Below are 18650 nucleotides of genomic sequence, written 5' to 3' on the forward strand. Positions count from 1 at the left end.
AATTTTTCGTGGCCTGTAAAATGGACTTAGTGTATATTTGTCCAGTTTTGAATTTTCTACAGAGACAAATTATTAATAAGGCAGATAAGGATGCTGTTGTGGCACTAGCAGCGAAGTTTTTGGGGTAAGATGCGTTCAAAGAGACTATTGAAATCTGTCGTGATATTTTTAAAGTTGATATTCTTGAGAGGCGTCGGGACTCATATCTGAGCGCGGCTTTTATGGCCGACTTTTACAATTGCTATCAGACCGTATCTCGAAAGATGATCCTGTTCCACGATTTGCGATTATGGACCCGTCAGATGTTCCGGTTTTCCCGAGCGAACCAAATACTATTGTGGCATCAAGATTAAATGACTGTGTTCGAATGTTAAATTTCCTTGTTGAAAAACAAGAGTCTGTTAGCTGAGATATGGATGAACAAAACCGTTTGTGCCCATTCCTTCCTAAGCCAGACAATGCTACAGTTCCTGTTATTTTTAGTAACTTACCTGCTAGTATGCAATCTTCCAACCCCGCTAAGCAGCGCGAGTTTATTTCAAATTTAGGGTGCTTAGACAAAATCGATCATGTTGTGCAGCGGAGAGATAGGTTAATGGTATTTATGAAAGATAATGATTCTGCCTCATCGGTGGCAAGTGCCCCACCTCCCGGTTCCCGCATCAGTGTTAAGGTCGTAAACAAGGAATATCTAGGAATTATACGAATTGATAAGGGCTTTGATAAATTAAATAATACAAAACTAGTGACCTCTGTTACGCAAGCAAAGCGCTTTGGAGGCAGTTCAGTTGTGCAATCGCCCTTTAAATCTCAAACAGACCTCGATATCGCTTTAAAGCATGGCATCAAAATTGATTATTCGCTTTTCCGGGTGTCAACTCCACTGAATCGACCCAAGCAGTGCTTTAAATGCCAAGGATTTGACCACTTTGCACGAGAATGTTATAACGAACCTAAATGTGGCAAATGTGCCTGACCCCATACTAATAGCCGCGATAATGCATGTTCAGCCTCCACCTTGAAATGCGCAAATTGAGGTGGAAATCACAGAATCAATAGTTTCTCCTGCACTATATTGAAGAGCCGTATGCCTGTCCCTGCATCGAACACTCAAGGTTGTGGCTGATAACTGCTCTCCCTCTACAGGTATGGACCATTGCACCGAACCTGATTGTGTGAACCTGTATTTTCAAAACATAAATGGAGCAAGAGATAAGTTAATATAATTTTAGCTGAAATATTCAAGTCATTCGATATAGTGTGTGTAGTTGAGCACCAGTTAAGTGGCGTTAATAGTAATCAGTTGGAATTTTCTTGTGACCACGAGTTCTTCATCCGTTCTGCAAAAATCACAGGAGGTCGCCCCTCTGGCGGCATTATGATTGGAGTAAAAAAGAGCCTTAAGTGTGTTTTACTTGAAACCAATGATACTTTTGTTGCAGTTGATCTAGGCCGTGCCGCTATTCTTGCAGTTTATATGCCTATTAATTACAGAAACGAACAATTTAACAACCTTTTTGCTAAAGTTTGTGCAAGAGTCTCAAAAATTTCTCATAAAATACGAGCATCTGGCAAAGCCATTTTACTCTGTGATGATTTTAACACTGACCTCACTATTCCTAGTTTACCGTGGTCCCAGATTTTATTATCATCACTTCCGAAAGATCTATCAGTGGCAGCGAATAGCAAAATTTTTACTTATGTTCATAACTCAGGTAGCATGGCAAATTTGGACCTTACAATTTCAGATCCTGAATTTTTAAAGAATTCTCTTGTTAAAGTATCAGAAGAAATTTTGATTAGTGATCATTTTCACCTCGAAGTGTCTGTTGTTTTAAATTTGTTTTGCCATAGGTGTTGCACTCCAAAATGGTTTCAGAAGCGGCTTTGGGATAGAACAGAAGTAAACTTATATCAGTGCATATTAGATGATATTCTCAGTAGAATTAGAATTCATTTTCACCTCCTATTACAGTCTCAAAAATTTCATTCGTTGAAATTAGATATTTATTATGCTGAAATAGTTCATGCAATGAAAGTTGCGGCTTTCGTTGCGGCTCCTGTTATTAGAGTGCATAGAAATACACAAAAAAGGGATGGTCTGCTATTCCAGGGTTGCATGAAGCAAAAGAGAAACATAGGGTATGGTATCGTATTTGGGATCAATGTGACCGACCGAGAAATGGCCCCCTTTTCCAGATTGTTGAATCAACAAAAAAGAATTATATAAACTCAGTGGCAACTTGGAAGAAACAACAAGTAAAAGACATATCAACCAAGATTAAGAATAATCCAAAGGTACTTTTAATGAGGTTAATAAATTGACACAGTCATCCGCTGATTTATCAGACCAAATCCCGTTAGATCAATGGTATGTGGACTTTACCTCAGTCTTTTCATCCATTTTACCATCAACTGAATTAAGTTATCGTGAATTGTTGTATAAGCATTTTTCTTAGCTGAACCCATATAAAAAGTTTATTTAGTCCTAGTTTATTTTACTGCATCTTCGATTTTAACTCAAATTAGATCACTAAAATGTGGAAGGCCCCAGGTTCAGACGGTTTGTTACCAGAGCATCTTATCTCTGGTACTTCAAAACTACTAGAACATCTTACGCTATTATTTCAAATAATAGTAACCTATCATTATGTCCCTTTTTTGATGGGTGGAGGTAAAGTAGTTTGTATACGCCAGAAGGGCAAGGATCTTTCACAATGTTCATCAACAGTTCGTGGTAACGAACTGTAGTAAGGAGCGACCCGGCTCAATAGTAACAAAAACTATAAAAAATTGAATTTTGATATCAATAGCTACATCACAAGAATCGCATTTTAATGCTGATTTTCAATATATAAGTTTCATCAAGTTTAGTCTTACCCATCAAAAGTTACGAGCCTGAGAAAATTTGCCTTATTTAAGAAAATAGGGGGAAACACCCCCTAAAAGTCGTAGAATCTTAACAAAAATGACACCATCAGATTCAGCGTATCAGAGAACCCCTACTGTAGAAGTTTCAAGCTCCTATCTACAAAAATGTGGAATTTTGTATTTTTTGCCAGAAGACAATTCACGGGTGCGTGTTTATTTGTTTTTTTTTTTTGTTTCTTCTTTTTCCCAGGGGTCATCGTATCGACCAAGTGGTCCTAGAATGTCGCAAGAGGGCTCATGTTAACGGAAATGAAAAGTTCTAGTGCCCTTTTTAAGTGACCAAAAAAACTGGAGGTCATCTAGGCCCCCTCCCACGCTCATTTTTTTCCCAAAGTCAACGGATCAAAATTGAGATAGCCATTTTGTTCAAAATAGTCGAAAACCATAATAACTATGTCTTTGGGGATGACTTACTCCCCCACAATCCCTGGGGGAGGGGCTGCAAGTTACAAACTTTGACCAGTGTTTACATATAGTAATGGTTATTGGAAAGTATACAGACATTTTCGGGGGGATTTTATTTTGTTTGGGGGTGGGGCTGAGGGGAGGGGGCTATGTTGGAGGATCTTTCCTTGGAGGAATCTGTCATGGGGGAAGAAAAATTCAAGGAAAAGGGCGCATGATTTTCTAGCATTACTATAAGAAAACAATGAAAAATAAACATGAAAACGTTTTTTTCAAATGAAAGAAAGGAGTAGCATTAAAACTTAAAACGAACAGAGATTATTACGCATATGAGGGGTTCTAAAAATACTTTAGCATAAAGAGCGAGGTATTTAGGAGGAGATAAATACCTCGCTCTTTATGCTAAAGTATTTTTAGTAATTTCAACTATTTATTCTACGGCCTTTCTGATTCAGGGGTCATTCTTAAAGAATTGGGACAAAACTTAAGATTTAGTGTAAAGAGCGAGGTATTAACGAGGGTACAAACCCCCTCGTATACATAATAAAAATATAAGATTATGAAAGTTTGTTACGTAAGTTAATTCTTAAGTTACGTATATTTTTTACTAAGAAAAACGTTCGTTAAAAATTAAAAGTTCTAGTTGCCTTTTTAAGTAACCGAAAAATTGGAGGACAACTAGGCCTCCTTCTCCACCCCTTATTTCTCAAAATCGTCCGATCAAAACTAAGAGAAAGCCATTTAGCCAAAAAATGAATTAATATACAAATTTCATTTTAACAATTTATGTGCGGAGAGCCAAAACCAAACATGCATTAATTCCAAAATGTTCAGAAATTAAATTAAAAAAACTAATTTTTTTAGCTGAAAGTAAGGAGCGACATTAAAACTCAAAACGAACAGAAATTACTCCGTATAAAATGGGTTGTCCCCTCCGCAATCCTTCGCTCTTTACGCTGAAGTTTGACTCTTTGCCACAATTCTACTTTTTAAAACAATTAAAAGCTTTAGCGTCAAGAGCGAGGGATTGCGGAGGGGACAACCCATTTTATATACGGAGTAATTTCTGTTCGTTTTAAGTTTTAATGTCGCTCCTTACTTTCAGCTAAAAAAATTTGTTTTTTTTTATTTAATCATACAGAGACCAATAACACTTTGTTCTGTTATTAGTAAATTATTTGAAAAAAATTTACTTCCATATTTAACAACAAAGTGTGATATGGGGGATCAACAGTTGGGTTTTCGAAGTGGTGTAGGGGTTCAAAATGCACACACAATAATTCTAGAAATATTGGAACACCACCATAAGATTAAAAAACAATTATTTGTGTGTGGAGTTGACATTTCAAAAGCGTTTGAATCTTTCGGGAGGGCAACTTTCAGACCGAATTTATTTACGTCGTGGAGTTAAACAAGGGTCAGTTCTTAGCCGCTTTATATTTAATAACGCAATTAGGTCAGCCATACGGTTCATATCCCCATATGTGATTAAGGGTATCGACTTTAGCCACTTATCGTATGCTGATGATATTTTGTTGTTCTCGGATAATTTATTATCAATGCAGAATGCAATTAATACATTACACTCACATCTACGAGAGATAGGATTAGAGATTGAACCATCTAAAACAGAATTCGTAGTGGCGAATAGTAAACGTCATATCCAGCATTAATAAAGATTCCATTAATTACCTTGGGTTGCCTTTTGGTCCGTCAATTAAAGCTACGCGAGAGTTTGTGTTATAATTTGTGTTGGAAAAACTTAGGAAAACATATGGCCTGCTAGTCAGGGTGAAAGGTCGTTTTAATAAGCAAACACTTGCTATAATTTAAAATTCAATGTTTGCACCTCATGTATTTTTCATTGTTCCATTTCTGAAGTTTTTGAGTAAAAGTGATAAAAAGCGTATCCGCACTATGGTTTAAAAATAGTTATATTATACGAAAATTCGGAATATTTGATATTACTATTAAAATGGATCAAAAATACGACTGATTTCTTAGACGGTCAAGAGAAAATAGAATAAATTTTCCCCTTAATTGTCTCATTTAATGGAAAAACAGTTGTGTCGTTATTTCTGTAATAAAATAGATATGTATGCGCTATGTTTATGGGTGCTATTTTATAAGTTATGTTTATGAGTTATGTTGTTATTTATAGGTCATGTTTTGTGAGTGTTTTTTTTTTAGTTTTGTGCCAAAAAAACAGCTATGATTTACTGATTTTTATTAGAAGTGTAATTTTTATATTTTTCAGTTTTCTTTCCATACTCCTCTGTGTACATCTTTTGTATGTAAAGAGGGCATAAATGAATTATTATTATTATTATTATCATTATTATTATTTGGTTCAAAACGTTCTGACTTGGCACAAAAATGATGGAGCCCTGACTCCGAAAAATAAACAGGTCCTGATTAAATGCAAAATGGACTAACTCCCGATTTAACACAAAAACGAGGTAATTTTTGACTCTTTAGAAAAAGAGTCAAGGACTCTAGAAATCCAGGGTACGGCTCAATATTCGCTGGACTTTCCTGTTCAAGTGGTGACCAAAACGAGTTTAAGCTAAAAACAGTTTGTTTTTCTCCCTTAAAAAGGCTACAGAGCTTGATCTTAGGCTGTAAATTGGTCAAAAGGCCATAAATATATGACAAATTTTGCTGCCGAATCAGCTCAAAACCTGGAGAGCAGGAAACTAACAACTCTTACGAAAAAGAGTTACCAGGGTTGAAGCACTTTGATCAGCTCAGACTAAAAGAAATTTCAAGACTTGGAATATTTTTAAAATATTATGAGCCCTGCCCTGGGCTTCTCGACATTGATCGTAAGCCGTTCCACGACAAAGTCATAGCCTCATTTTTATTTATGCTAACTTTTGTTTGTTACAAGTGCGACTTGATAATTCCTTTTAGCTTTCTTTAATTTAAAATTTTATATCTAAGTTACAACGAATGAATATTTGTAGTCACTCCTGTTTGTTTTGAATCTGGCTTTATTGTTCATTTAGTCTTATTTGCTTGCTTTGTTATGTGAGTCTATTTATCCTCCATTTTGGGTTGGATATCACTCTTAATTTTTCTTTGGAAAAACTTTTGGAAAGAGTTATTCAAAATTAATCATAAAACGACTCAAAACCAAAAAAGAAAGAAAAATCTGAAATCACTTATAAGAACATTTAAATTATTATAGTTAAAAAATAAAATAGCATGCTTACATTATGAATCGATTGAACAGTGAACTACATTTTCTGATAACGCGGGCTGTCCTAGATTCTTCCTCTTGAGACCGGCTAAATTCCAAGCCATCGTCCATTTTACCCTCTTCGTGAAGAACGGCTTGTTTTTCCTCCACCTTGCCAACGCCTTTCTTCTTTGTCTCATATGTCTAACATAAAGACAATTTTATTTTAGTATAAGCATAAAAGAAAAGAAAAAAGAACAAAAAGAATAAATGCGAATGCACAGCCTAAATTTGAACATGAGTAAAAGAATTTTGAAGCCGTTCTATTGGAAAAAAAAGTCCTTGGGATATCCCATAATCCCGAAAAGCAATATGATTTTTATAAAATTTTAGTAGGGAAGTGGTATGGATCTTCGTCTTTTTTCTTTTACTCTGATCTTTCCACTCTCCTCCCGTATTTCTCTTTCATCTCTCTGTTTTTTCCTCTCTCTTCTCACTATAACTGTATGTGGAAACCTCTTCTTTTCTTCATGTCTGTAAGTTATTTCCTGACCAATGTTTTCTTTTTTTTAGTTTTTATTACAATTCCTTGATGCACGTCACGTATTCCATGATAGAGCCCTCTTTCAAGCCATTTCTCTCTCTTCATCAACTATCACTATTTTCCTCTAATGCTTACTTGGTTATTTGTCACCAAAAATTTCTTCTCTTATTTATTCACCGTCTCTATATTTCGTTAATTGACTTTGTTTTCAGGAGAGTTTTAACACACTAAGCAAGTAACATTAAAAGGGATCTCTTGATAAGGTTTTCTTCCGAAAAACCAATGTAAGTAGCATAACGCCAACCTTTCTAGTTCTACTACTGACCTTATATGATAGATATAATCCTGACTCAATATGCTGAACAATCACAGTGCTATCTCCATATTTGATGACAGGAGAACCAATAATTTCTAAGTCCTTATCTTCAAGAATAACTTTATTGTCGTCTTTCTCTTCTCGCAAATAAAAATTGGATGCGGCCATCGTGGCTTCGTCCCTAAAAAAAAAAGATAAAAAAAAAAATAAGAAAAACAAAGTTGTCAAAATCAGGGACTCAGTTTCGGGAGGAGACACATAAATTCCTGAGTTTGAACTAATTGTTTTGTACTTGCATTTATTTATTAAATGCATGCTATTAATTTAACCGTTACGGTGAACGACCGAAATCTGATGAATGTCAGCATTCACCGGTGAAAGTACGAAATGAGAATATTTAACAAATATTTCGGATATACACCAGGCGACCATGTGTTTGTTGGCATTCACTATGCACTAATGGCGAGTGTTGAGTATTTCTGAGATTTACATTTCTGAGATTCTTGCCTAATTTCCAGCCCATTTTTGAGATTTATAACCTATCCTGTCACCATCAAACTTTGAATAAGACTAATAAAGCTGGATGGTCAAAAAACACATTGTCGCTTGGTGTAAGTCCGAAATATTCCTTAAATTTCCTTATTTCGGACTTTCACCGGCAAATGTAAACATTCAACAAATTTCGTCCTTCATGGTAACATAGCTATTAATAAAATATATTGCTTTTGTAAGATTTTCCTTTTTCATGGGAGGGAGAGAGGGGGCCAGTGCTTCTCCAGAATTTCCAGAGTGCTTGACCACCATGTTCTAGTCTGAACGTAGTTTCGACTGGAATAACCGGAACTACATAGGAGTGCACTCTTGCCATTGCGTGATTCAGATCGACCCCTGTTTTGACAATTGTATGGTTGTGATTAGATGTAGGATTATCCTATCAAAAACTGGATTTTGGAAACTGGACAAAAAGTTTAAAAAGGTTTGGCTTTCCTTTGAAAGGATAATTGGCTTTGGGAACCAACAAATTCTTGTTGTCTAAGTTTTTACGGACGAAAGTGTTGTCAAATTCTATGAGTTTGTTTTTCGTACTAAGTGTAAAACTACGTGTAAGTGTTCTAAGTGTACTAAGTGTAAGTGTTCTTCTAAGTGTAAAACTACCACAAATCACCATTAAAAAATAAATGAAGCCGAAAACGAACAAAAATTACAATTGATAACCTAGTCAAACTCAAAACGAGCAAAAAGTAAAAGGAGTAGGGCTGACAACATGTCTTCTTAAGACCAGAACATAATTTAGACTTCACTAAAAAAAAAATAATAACAGTGTACTGTCAGTTTGATATAAATAATCTGATATTTATTACTTATATTCTTAAGACTTCTTTATTTATTAAAGTTAACAAGAGCTAAGAGCTCATACGGCACTTGTGACGAGGCATGAAAAGCTAAGAGCCAAGAGATCATATGGTATGAGCTCTAACAAAATTCTATGAATCTATAGATCGATTTAAAAGGAAAATAAGAGGCTGAATGCCGGTCAGGATTTAAAATAAGAGCTCTGAGTCAAAATGTCCTTCTAAATATCAAAATTCATTAAGATCCAATCACCCACTCGTATGTTATAAATACCTAATTTTTTCTAATTTTTCCTCTCCCTTTAACCCCCCAGATGGTCGAATCTGGGAAAACGACTTTATCAAGTCAATTTGTGCAGCTCCGTGACACGCCTACCAATTTTCATCGTCCTAGCACGTCCAGAAGCACCAAAGTCGCCAAATCACAGAACACCTCCCCCCAACTCCCCCAAAGAGAGCGAATCCAGTACGGTTCCGTCAATCACGTATCAAGGACATTTGCTTATTCTATCTACCAAGCTTCATCCCGATTCCTCCACTCAAAGTGTTTTCCAAGATTTCCCCCTCCAACTCCCCCCAGTGTCAAAAGATCTGGTCGGGATTTGAAATAAGAGCTTTGAGACATGAATTCCTTCTAAATATAAAATTTCATTAAGATCCGATCACCTATTCGTAAGATAAAAATACCCCAATTTTCATGTTTTCCCAGAATTCCGGTTTCCCCCTCCAATCCCCCCAATGTCACAGGGTCTGGTCGGAATTTAAAATTACAGCTTTAAAGCACAAGATCCTTCTAAATATCAAATTTCATTAAAATCTGGTCACCCTTTCGTAAGTTACAAATACATCAATTTTCAAAATTACCCCCCCCCCCCAACTCCACCAAAGAGAGCAGATCCAGTCCGGTTATGTCAGTCACGTATCTTAGACAGGTTTCTATGCTTCCCATCCAGTTTCATCCTGATCTCACCGCTTTAAGTATTTTCAAAGATTTACAGTACCCCCCAACTGCCCCCCAATTACGCTGGATCCGGTTGAGATTTAAAATAAGAGATCTGAGTTACGAATTTTCACGTTTTCCAAGAATTCCGGTTTCCCCTTCCAACTCCCCCAAATGTCACAGGATCTTGTCGGAATTTAAAATAAGAGCTTTAAAGCACAAGATCCTTCTAAATATCAAATTTCATTAAGATCTAATCACCCGTTCGTAAGTTACAAATACCTCATTTTTCCGAATTACCCCCCCCCCCCCTAACACCACCAAAGAGAGCGGATCCGGTCCGATTATGTCAGTTACATATCATAGACGTGTTTTTATTCTTCCCATCCAGTTTCATCCTGATCTCTCCGCTTTAAGTATTTTCTGAGATTTCCTGTCCCCATCCCCCAATGACGCTGGATCCAGTTGAGATTTAAAATTAGAGATCTGAGTTACGATTTTCCTCTAAATATGAAGTTTTATGAAGATCCGTTGACTCCTTCGTAAGTTAAAAATACGTCAATTTTTCTAATTTTCCAGAATTAACCCCCCCCCCAATAGAGCGAATCCGTTCCAATTATGTAAATCACGTATCTAAGACTTCTGCTTATTTTTCCCACCAAGATTCATCCTGATCCCTCCAATCTAAGCGTTTCCCATCATTTTAGGTTCCCCCACCCCAAACTCCCCCCAGTGTCACCAGATCCGGTCGCGATTTAAAATAAGAGTTTTGAGACACGATATCCTTCTAAATAATAAATTTCATTGAGATCCGATCACCCGTTCGTAAGTTAAAAATACCTCATTTTTTTTTGTTTTTCAAGATTACCCCCCCCCCCCCCAACTACCCCAAAGAGAGCAAATCCGGTCCGGTTATGTCAGTCACGTATCTTAGACAGGTTTTTATTCTTTCCACCCAGTTTCATCCTGATCTAACCGCTTTAAGTATTTTCTAAGATTTCTGGTTCCCTCCGACTGCCCCCCCCCCCCAATTACGCTGGATCCGGTTGAGCTTTAAAATAAGAGATCTGAGTTACGGGGTCCTTCTAAATATGAAGTTTCAAGAAGGTCCTATCTCTCCTTCGTAAGTTAAAAATACCTCATTTTTTCTAATTTTTCAGAATTTACCCCCTCCCCCCAACTACCCCAAAGAGAGCGGATCCGTTCCGGTTATGTCAATCATGTATCTAGGACTTGTGCCTATTTTTCCCACCAAGTTTCGTCCCGATCCCTCCACTCTAAGTGTTTTCCAAGCTTTAGGTTTCCCCCTCCCAACTCCCCCGCAAATGTCACCAGATCTGGTCGGGATTTAGGTAAGAGCTCTGAGACACGATATCCTTCTAAACATTAAATTTCATTAAGATCAGATCACCCGTTTGTAAGTTAAAAATACCTCATTTTTCCTAATTTTTATACTTACCCCCCCCCCCAACTACTCCAAAGAGAGCGGATCCGTTCCGGTTATGTCAATCATGTATCTAGGACTTATGCTTATTTTTCCCACCAAGTTTCATCCCGATCCCTCCACTCTAAATGTTTTCCAAGATTTTAGGTTTCCCCCTCCCAACTTCCCCCCCCCCAATATCACCAGATCCAGTTGGAATTTAAAATAATATCTCTGAGACACGATATCCTTCCAAACATCAAATTTCATTAAGATCTGATCAGTCGTTCGTAAGTTAAAAATACTTCAATTTTTTCCGAATTAACGGGCCCCCCACTACCCCTCCCCCCAGATGGTCAAATCGGGAAAACGACTATTTCTAATTCAATCTGGTCCGGTCACTGATACGCCTGTCAAATTTCATCGTCCTAGCTTACCTGGAAGTGCCTAAAGTAGCAAAACCGGGACCAACAGACCGACAGACCGACAGAATTTGCGATTGCTATATGTCACTTGGTTAATACCAAGTGCCATAAAAACGTGAAAACATCTAAAATGTATTTTGTTTTCAGTAAAATGCAAAGTATGTTCTCGTCTTGAGAAGGTGTGGGGGGGGGTGTCAGCCCTACTCATGTTAACTTTTGCTGGTTTTGAGTTTGAATCGGTTATTTGTTGTAATTTATGTTCGTTTTGGGTTTAATTCATTTATTGATTGTGATTTGTGGTGGTTTTACGCTTGAAAAGTTATTTAAATTTATTTCTACTCATTTTTGGCTTAATGAGGCTCTTTACTATTCTTTAACAAACTTGTTTTGCGGAATTTTTTTTTTGTTATTTTCTGTTCATTTTTTATTGACACAGATTTTTTCATAGAAAAAGATATTTTATGTCTATCTTTGTTTATGTCTATTAGACTCCATAGTTCTTACATTGAAGATTATTTGACTTTATTTTTGAGCATTTTTGGCTTAATAAGACTCTTTACGTTTCTTTAAAAACTTGTTCCATATTAAGAAATACTATCTGTCTTTGATTAAATAAAAAAACAAGTTTTTCAAGTGAAAGTAAGGAGTAACATCAAACCTTAAAACGAACCGAAATTATTACGTATATGGTTGCCTTCTCGTCAAGACCTCGCTATTTACACCAAAGTTTTTTTGTTGTAGAATTTTCAAACAAAGCTTATTATTCTAATAAACGGTCATTGTTTTCAGGAATCGTTCTTAAGGAATTAGGACAAAAGTCAAAACTTTGTCGCAAAGAGCAAGGTCTCGTGGAAGGAGCAACTCCTTTCATATACGTCATAATTTCTGCCCGTTTTAAGTTTTCACGTTGCTCCTTACTTTCAGTTGAAAAAACTTGCTTTTTAAATTTAATTTGCGAACGTTTTTAAATAATACCAGGAAATCCGGCTCTCTCTATGGAAAATTCTGATACTTGTGTATTACACGCCACTCACTCAAGTTTACGCTGTGTAAAACTCGAAACAAACCGCTTTTTTTCATTACTTTTGAAACAAATTTAGGCTATATATTTGCACTTTAGGGGGAGGGAGGGTAAAGCATAGCGGGTATGCATGCAAAATGTGTTAAGTACAATTATTCTGCATATTACGAAGTAAGAATTGTTTTCTCGCTTCAAACTGTCCAAATATTCTACTCCCCCCCCCATCACCTGCAAATTATATATTTCCCATCTATTATGCCACTTGTCTGAAAGATACCAACGAAGAAACCCGTTTGTTCTCGAATTTTACACAGCATAAACTTGAGTGAGTGGCGTATAATACGCAAGAACCAAAATTCCTTCCCCCTACGGAAAGAAAATTCAAATGAAATTCTCTAGTTTGGAAAACCTTATTTTTCACGGAGGGGGGTATTATCCTGGGGATTTACCGGAGGTATTTTCCGAAGGGGGGTGCTTTCTACGGGGGAGGGGGTATTTTCCGCGGGAAAGGGGTATTAAGTAGCTGAAATAAAAGAGACACAAAATTAAAAGTGATTACCAGCTTTCCTAGATCAGTTTCAAGTTTCAAACAGTTTCAAGAAAGAAAGAATTATCATGTATATTTTGTAAGCACATGAGCTTCACTCTAATTGAAAAGTAGTGTCGAGAAGGGAAAGAAACATGAAAACCTTTTCGGATGTTCTCTACACCAATCGTTTAAAAAGATTTTCAATAATAGAGTTTTACTTAATGAAGTTTAATTGCCAAATATACAGTGTAGCTTGGGAGCATAGGGTTCGAAGCTTACAGATGGGGTAATTACTATGGCAAGGGCAAAACTTTCGTAGTTGCCCTCTACAGAACTAGTTTTCTTTTATATAATTTTCTCTTAGAGAAGGATGTTCCAGACCTTCAGGAACTTTCCCTATCCTTCCTCTATGCAAGTTTAGTGACATAGAATTTCAATGACCTTGAATTTGGCTTTTTCGGAAGATTTATATAAATTCATGTGGAAACTAAATGAAAGTAAACTCAATCCACGCCAGGAAGATCCCCCTTAAACATTTGACTCTGTAGATTTTATTGTTGGCGTTATTTTGGATGTTTTTTAATGTGATGCGGTAAATCGTAAGAAAATGATGTGATGTAACGACAGTGGAAGTTGAAGAGGGGTACCGGCCAGAGTATTTACATTCCTGCTCTTGATTTTTTTTTTTTTTTTACTGTTTTTTACATGCTAGAGATTCTTTAAGGTAGAGAGACATTTAGTATATATATATATATATATATATATATATATATATATATATATATATATATATATATATATATATATATATATATATATATATTTACATTTCTGCAAAAATATCCTGCTGGGAATTTCTATATAATCATCTTAGGAACCACCAAAATTTGTCAGAAAACAGCTTTTACTGCTCATAGTTTTCCTGCATATAGACACAAAATACCTTCAATCAGCCTTAAAGAAAGAAAGAGGTTAAACGGATTAGATTTTTCTTTTTACCTATGACCAACCACTGAGGTGCATCTAACAGAACAGATACACACTGCTTCCAGAAACTAAATGCTTCCCTTCTTTGACAAAATCTATCTAATTCTATGGACTGTTAGAAATAGGTTAAAAAAGACAACTGAATTTTTTTAACGGGTTTTCTAATTTTAGGTTGGATGGACTGCTTTGATGTGGGCTTCCTATAAAGGGAAGAATGATGTTGCACGATGAGAGGAGTATTTGGAAATTGGAAACCTAAGCCTAGTCCGGATAGGCCTGTCAGGGTATGCAAAAAAATATCAAGACGACTTGTCTCTTCCTTTATTTTTTTTTTACTTTGGTCTGGGAGATACATGTAACTAAGAGCTCTCTTTAAGGTGCATCCCTAATATCTAAGTTTGTCCCTTTAGACTAGTTTTGGAAGGGAAGTTTTGTCCCTTCCATCCTATAAATCCACAAATATGTTTACGCACTATCTTTATTTTCCACTATTTCGGCAAAATTGTGAATTTTCGATTTTAACCTAATGGGCTCGGATTCTTCACGTTTAATAGGGATTAAATTAAAAACAAGACTTGCGTTGCCTGGGTAACGTGAACAGTTTGTTATGTGACTTTATCATCGATTTAACACTTTAGTTGTTAACCTCTATAGGCCTAAACTGCTTTGTTTGAAATGTTATATCCCAAGAATTCTGAGAATAGAATTTCCTGAATCCTGCTGAAAATTTTTTTCTTTCTAAATTTCTTGACACTTAATTAGTGGTATCACTATCCCTTGTCTGCTTATTTTGGCGTCAAATGATACTCTTTACTTTCATAATAACAGCGTAGAGAAGAAATATTCCCGGAAATCAAGAGGGATTAAGTATCAGTTTCAAATTCTGATACATTTTTAATTTTTTTGTGCCAACCCAGCCAGTCCCCGCCCGAAAAAATATGCAAGTAAAATGTAATATTTAATCCTAAATGAGCGGAATTTGTTCTTTATACGAGTGAGACTGTCCCTTCCTCATCCGAACCTCCACCTCAGGGTCATGGAAACTTCGGAGGATGCTCATTCAATCATAAATTGAGAGTTCTGTTCCTTTTTTTTAGTCAAAATGATTGGAGACCAACCAGCCATGGTGTGGGGGCCCGGGGGTTATTTTCTACGGGGGAATTTTCTGGGGGGATATTTTCCATAAGGGGCATATTCAAGGGGGGGATAAACACCTAGCCCCCTTATTTCTAAATACTAATGTAAAATAGGATTTTTTTTTTACATTGAATTGTCAAGGGAGAGTTATCAAGGGAAAGTAAAAAAAAAATGTAAAGGACTTCTTAAAATCCGACCCGGTGGTACTGATCTCCATCTCAAGACTCTTCAGCCAGGAAGTGCTATGGGGGGATGGGGGTCAGCCATCCTGTGCTTTCGCACATCCTTCCTGTTTATCCTCCTAAAATTTCTCCAGGTAGTCTACCCATTTAGAGCTACGTCGACTCTGGTTGAGTTTAAAGAGTCAAACCACTGACTCCTGTCCCAAACCAAATAACTGGTGATGGCAGAAATTGAACCCTCACCTTTCGGACAAAGGATTCCAAACCTCGTGCGCCATCCACTTGGCTAGGACGACTGTCCTGGCCATTCAGGAAAGGTAAAAAGCAAAATTAAAATCGAGGATGGTTAGAACTAAGGTCGCAAAACAAATCGAACATAAACCGAACAGGTATTCCTATAGATGAATATATGAAACATAAGACGAACAGAAATTTAAACTAATAATGAAAACAAATAAAAAAAAGCTAAAATTATCATCGTAATTTAGATTTTGGCTTCCACCCTCTTAGATTTTCTTTAGCACTGATCAGTGATCCCCAATGAGCTCGTTAAATTGTGTGTTGTATTTGTTTTTGGTAAAAATATATTTTTCGTTGGAATCTCAGAAATTTTGAAAATTCTGAATGATAGACATTATCATTTTCAAAAGGAAATGTTATAGTATTTATATCATTTCAAATCGTACTGAAAAAAAATATCAGATAGTGGCTCGGTGACTGAACAAGCATAAAAGTAAGCATATTGCCCGTGGTTTGAAGCGGAACTATCCAAGGATATTTAATGTGTATGGTTGGAGGAATTAAATAGTCAACGCCTGTCTGTCACCACCACTTCCCACTCCCTAACCGTCAAATTTTCAATAAAATGATAAGTATTTTGATAACTGTTTGACCAGAAATCTTAAAGGGATTCTTAGTCAATACGATTTAAGACATAAAATAGGCCTGTCTGCCCTCCAGTAAGCCCTCTTGATATCCCTACTGGCTTTTCAGGACCCCTCTTCAGCCCTTCTATTGCTAATTTTCTACCATAAAGTTGGACATGTAACACCTTCTTTAAAGCAAAACAGTACTGGGCTATTTCATCTCTATCATGAGGAACAAAAGTAGACTCACAGCCTTTCTAATACCCCTCCCCCTTTGACAACCCTCCTTTTCAAAAAATTGGTACATTATGAATTAACAATTAATTTTTGGGTATTTTAGACCCCTTCGTCATCCAAATTTTTTAGAGGTTGTCGCATTAAATCAATTATCTTATGAAAGTGGGATACGGCTGGTACAAAAAAAATGACTAAGTCGGTGTCAATTTAAAAATAAGTGACAGAGATTGCTCTTCAATAATTTGTCTTATTTCACCATATCGTCCCAAATAGGGTTTTTGCGTCATCAGAAAAACGATTAGATAAATTCTGGTTAAGAAAACGGAACATAATTTTATGTGAACTATTCATGTGTGGTTGGAGGTCGTTGTTGTTCTAAGGTTCGCTTATTATAAAAAATGAACAAAAACTAAAGAAACAAAGGTTTTATGTGTAAATTACAAAAAAAAAACACACGTCAGGAAATTTGTAGTAGAAAAAGAAAAGGAATAGACAAAAATTTTCCACATCTTATGAAAACATAAAAGTGATGTTTTTTCAACATTAAATTAATTTATGTGAAAATAATTTTATGTGAACTATTCATATGTGGTTGGAGGTGGTTGTTGTTCTAAGGTTCGCTCATTATAAAAAATGAACAAAAACTAAAGAAACAAAGGTTTTATGTATAAATTTCAAAAAAAAAACACGTCCAGAAATTTGTAGTAGAAAAAGAAAAGGAATAGACAAAAATATTTGTAAAATAAATCATGACGAAAGTAAAACAGTTCAAAATAGGGATGGAACCTTTTAATTGACAGTGAATATATATAAAAATTATTTAACTGGATATTTCGAACACTGTATATGTGTTCGAAATATCCAGTTAAATAATTTTATATACAAACACTGTCAATTAAAAGGTTTCATCCCTATTTTGAACTGTTTTACTTTCGTCACAGAAAGGCAGTGTAGTCTTCGAAGTTATCTAAAATAAATCATTTTCAGTAAAGCACAAATGATACAGTAGGCTTTAGCCTTTTACAGTGAAATTGCTCGTTTTAAGTTTGATTTGAGTATTCACTTGAAGTTTTACTTATTTTAAGATTTTTTTTTTTTATTCATTTATATTCATTTCTGTTGTATGTTTCTTTGCTATGATTGCTCAATTAATTTCTTTTAGTTTTAGTCTTCATTTATTCTTTAATAAAAATTTTTGATCGTTTTGAATTTAAATTACAATAAGAATTTATTTCTGATGGACTTAAGATTAATATGGCTCTTTACTTTTCTTTGAAAAACTCCTTTTCTCAAAATTTTTAAAATTAATTTCTGTTCGTTTTTGAATGCCAAGATTCAAATTTTTCGATATTCCCCGTTGAAGCATAATTTTTTTTCCACATCTTATGAAAATATAAAAGTGATGTTTTTTCAACAATAAATTTTCAACATTCAAAATCTCCCTCGACATTCCCTTAAAGTAGTCACAAATAGATGTAGTATCAGCTGCCAGTGGTTACAGTCATTGTTACAAATTGTCACAGTCGGAAGTAGTCAAAGTTAAATTCAAAACCAGTCTCACTTGCAGCTGCAATGGTAGCAATGGTAGCAGTAGTCCTGAAAGTTTCAAGCTTTCACAGGTAAAAACAGCTTACTTGTTCCTAAGATATTGCTGATAGGCCTTTTTAATGACTTGGATACATATAATTTCTTTTGATTTAGCTCAACATACCTCTCAATATTTTCTGAAAATTTGCCTAAATAGCATTAGCCTTTTTGGACACACCCATGATCAAACATCCCCCCTTTTCTAACAGTAAGTCCTACTACTACTATTACTACTACTAACTCACCTCAGCACCAAGGCACCTGAGACCAACGCAGCAACGCACCCCTCCTCCATCCAAATCTATTTAAACTCTCCCTCTTTACACCTTCCAGTAAGTTCACATTTCCCTTAAATCTTTCTTTGTGAAATCCTCCGCCCCTAACCGCGGGTGACCTGCTTTCCATTTAGTTCTAGAGGATTGACCGAAAAAACATTCTTCTACAAACTGGCAACCTTCATCCACAGAAAGTGCCCTAGCCACCTCAACCTTTGTCTCATTATAGCCTTGAAAAGCAGGACTGAGCCACGCATTTCAAACAGCCTACTGTTTGAAATACGGTCAGACAGCTGGGTGCCCAGAACAACC

At 35.9% G+C, this 18650-nt stretch overlaps 1 protein-coding gene and 1 long non-coding RNA gene across 2 annotated transcripts in view; one reads left to right on the top strand and one right to left on the bottom strand.

The window, feature by feature from the left end:
- Nucleotides 1-18650, bottom strand: part of LOC136030251 (ryanodine receptor-like) — a gene marked incomplete in the record, with an annotated part of 328739 nt that overhangs the window by 265297 nt on the left and 44792 nt on the right. Inside the window, 2 exon segments of the mRNA XM_065709092.1 lie at nucleotides 6552-6721; nucleotides 7387-7558. Of these exon segments, the coding sequence (XP_065565164.1) occupies nucleotides 6552-6721; nucleotides 7387-7558 (342 nt within the window).
- Nucleotides 1-18650, top strand: part of LOC136030253 (uncharacterized) — a 36585-nt gene that overhangs the window by 189 nt on the left and 17746 nt on the right. The window contains exons 2-3 of the long non-coding RNA XR_010618223.1: nucleotides 7274-7345; nucleotides 14226-14338. This is a non-coding gene — a long non-coding RNA (uncharacterized LOC136030253). The remainder of the gene's footprint in view (nucleotides 1-7273; nucleotides 7346-14225; nucleotides 14339-18650) is intronic.

This window comes from Artemia franciscana, chromosome 8 (genome assembly GCF_032884065.1).
Source record: "Artemia franciscana chromosome 8, ASM3288406v1, whole genome shotgun sequence".
In the NCBI taxonomy this organism is placed as follows: Eukaryota; Metazoa; Arthropoda; class Branchiopoda; order Anostraca; family Artemiidae; genus Artemia; species Artemia franciscana.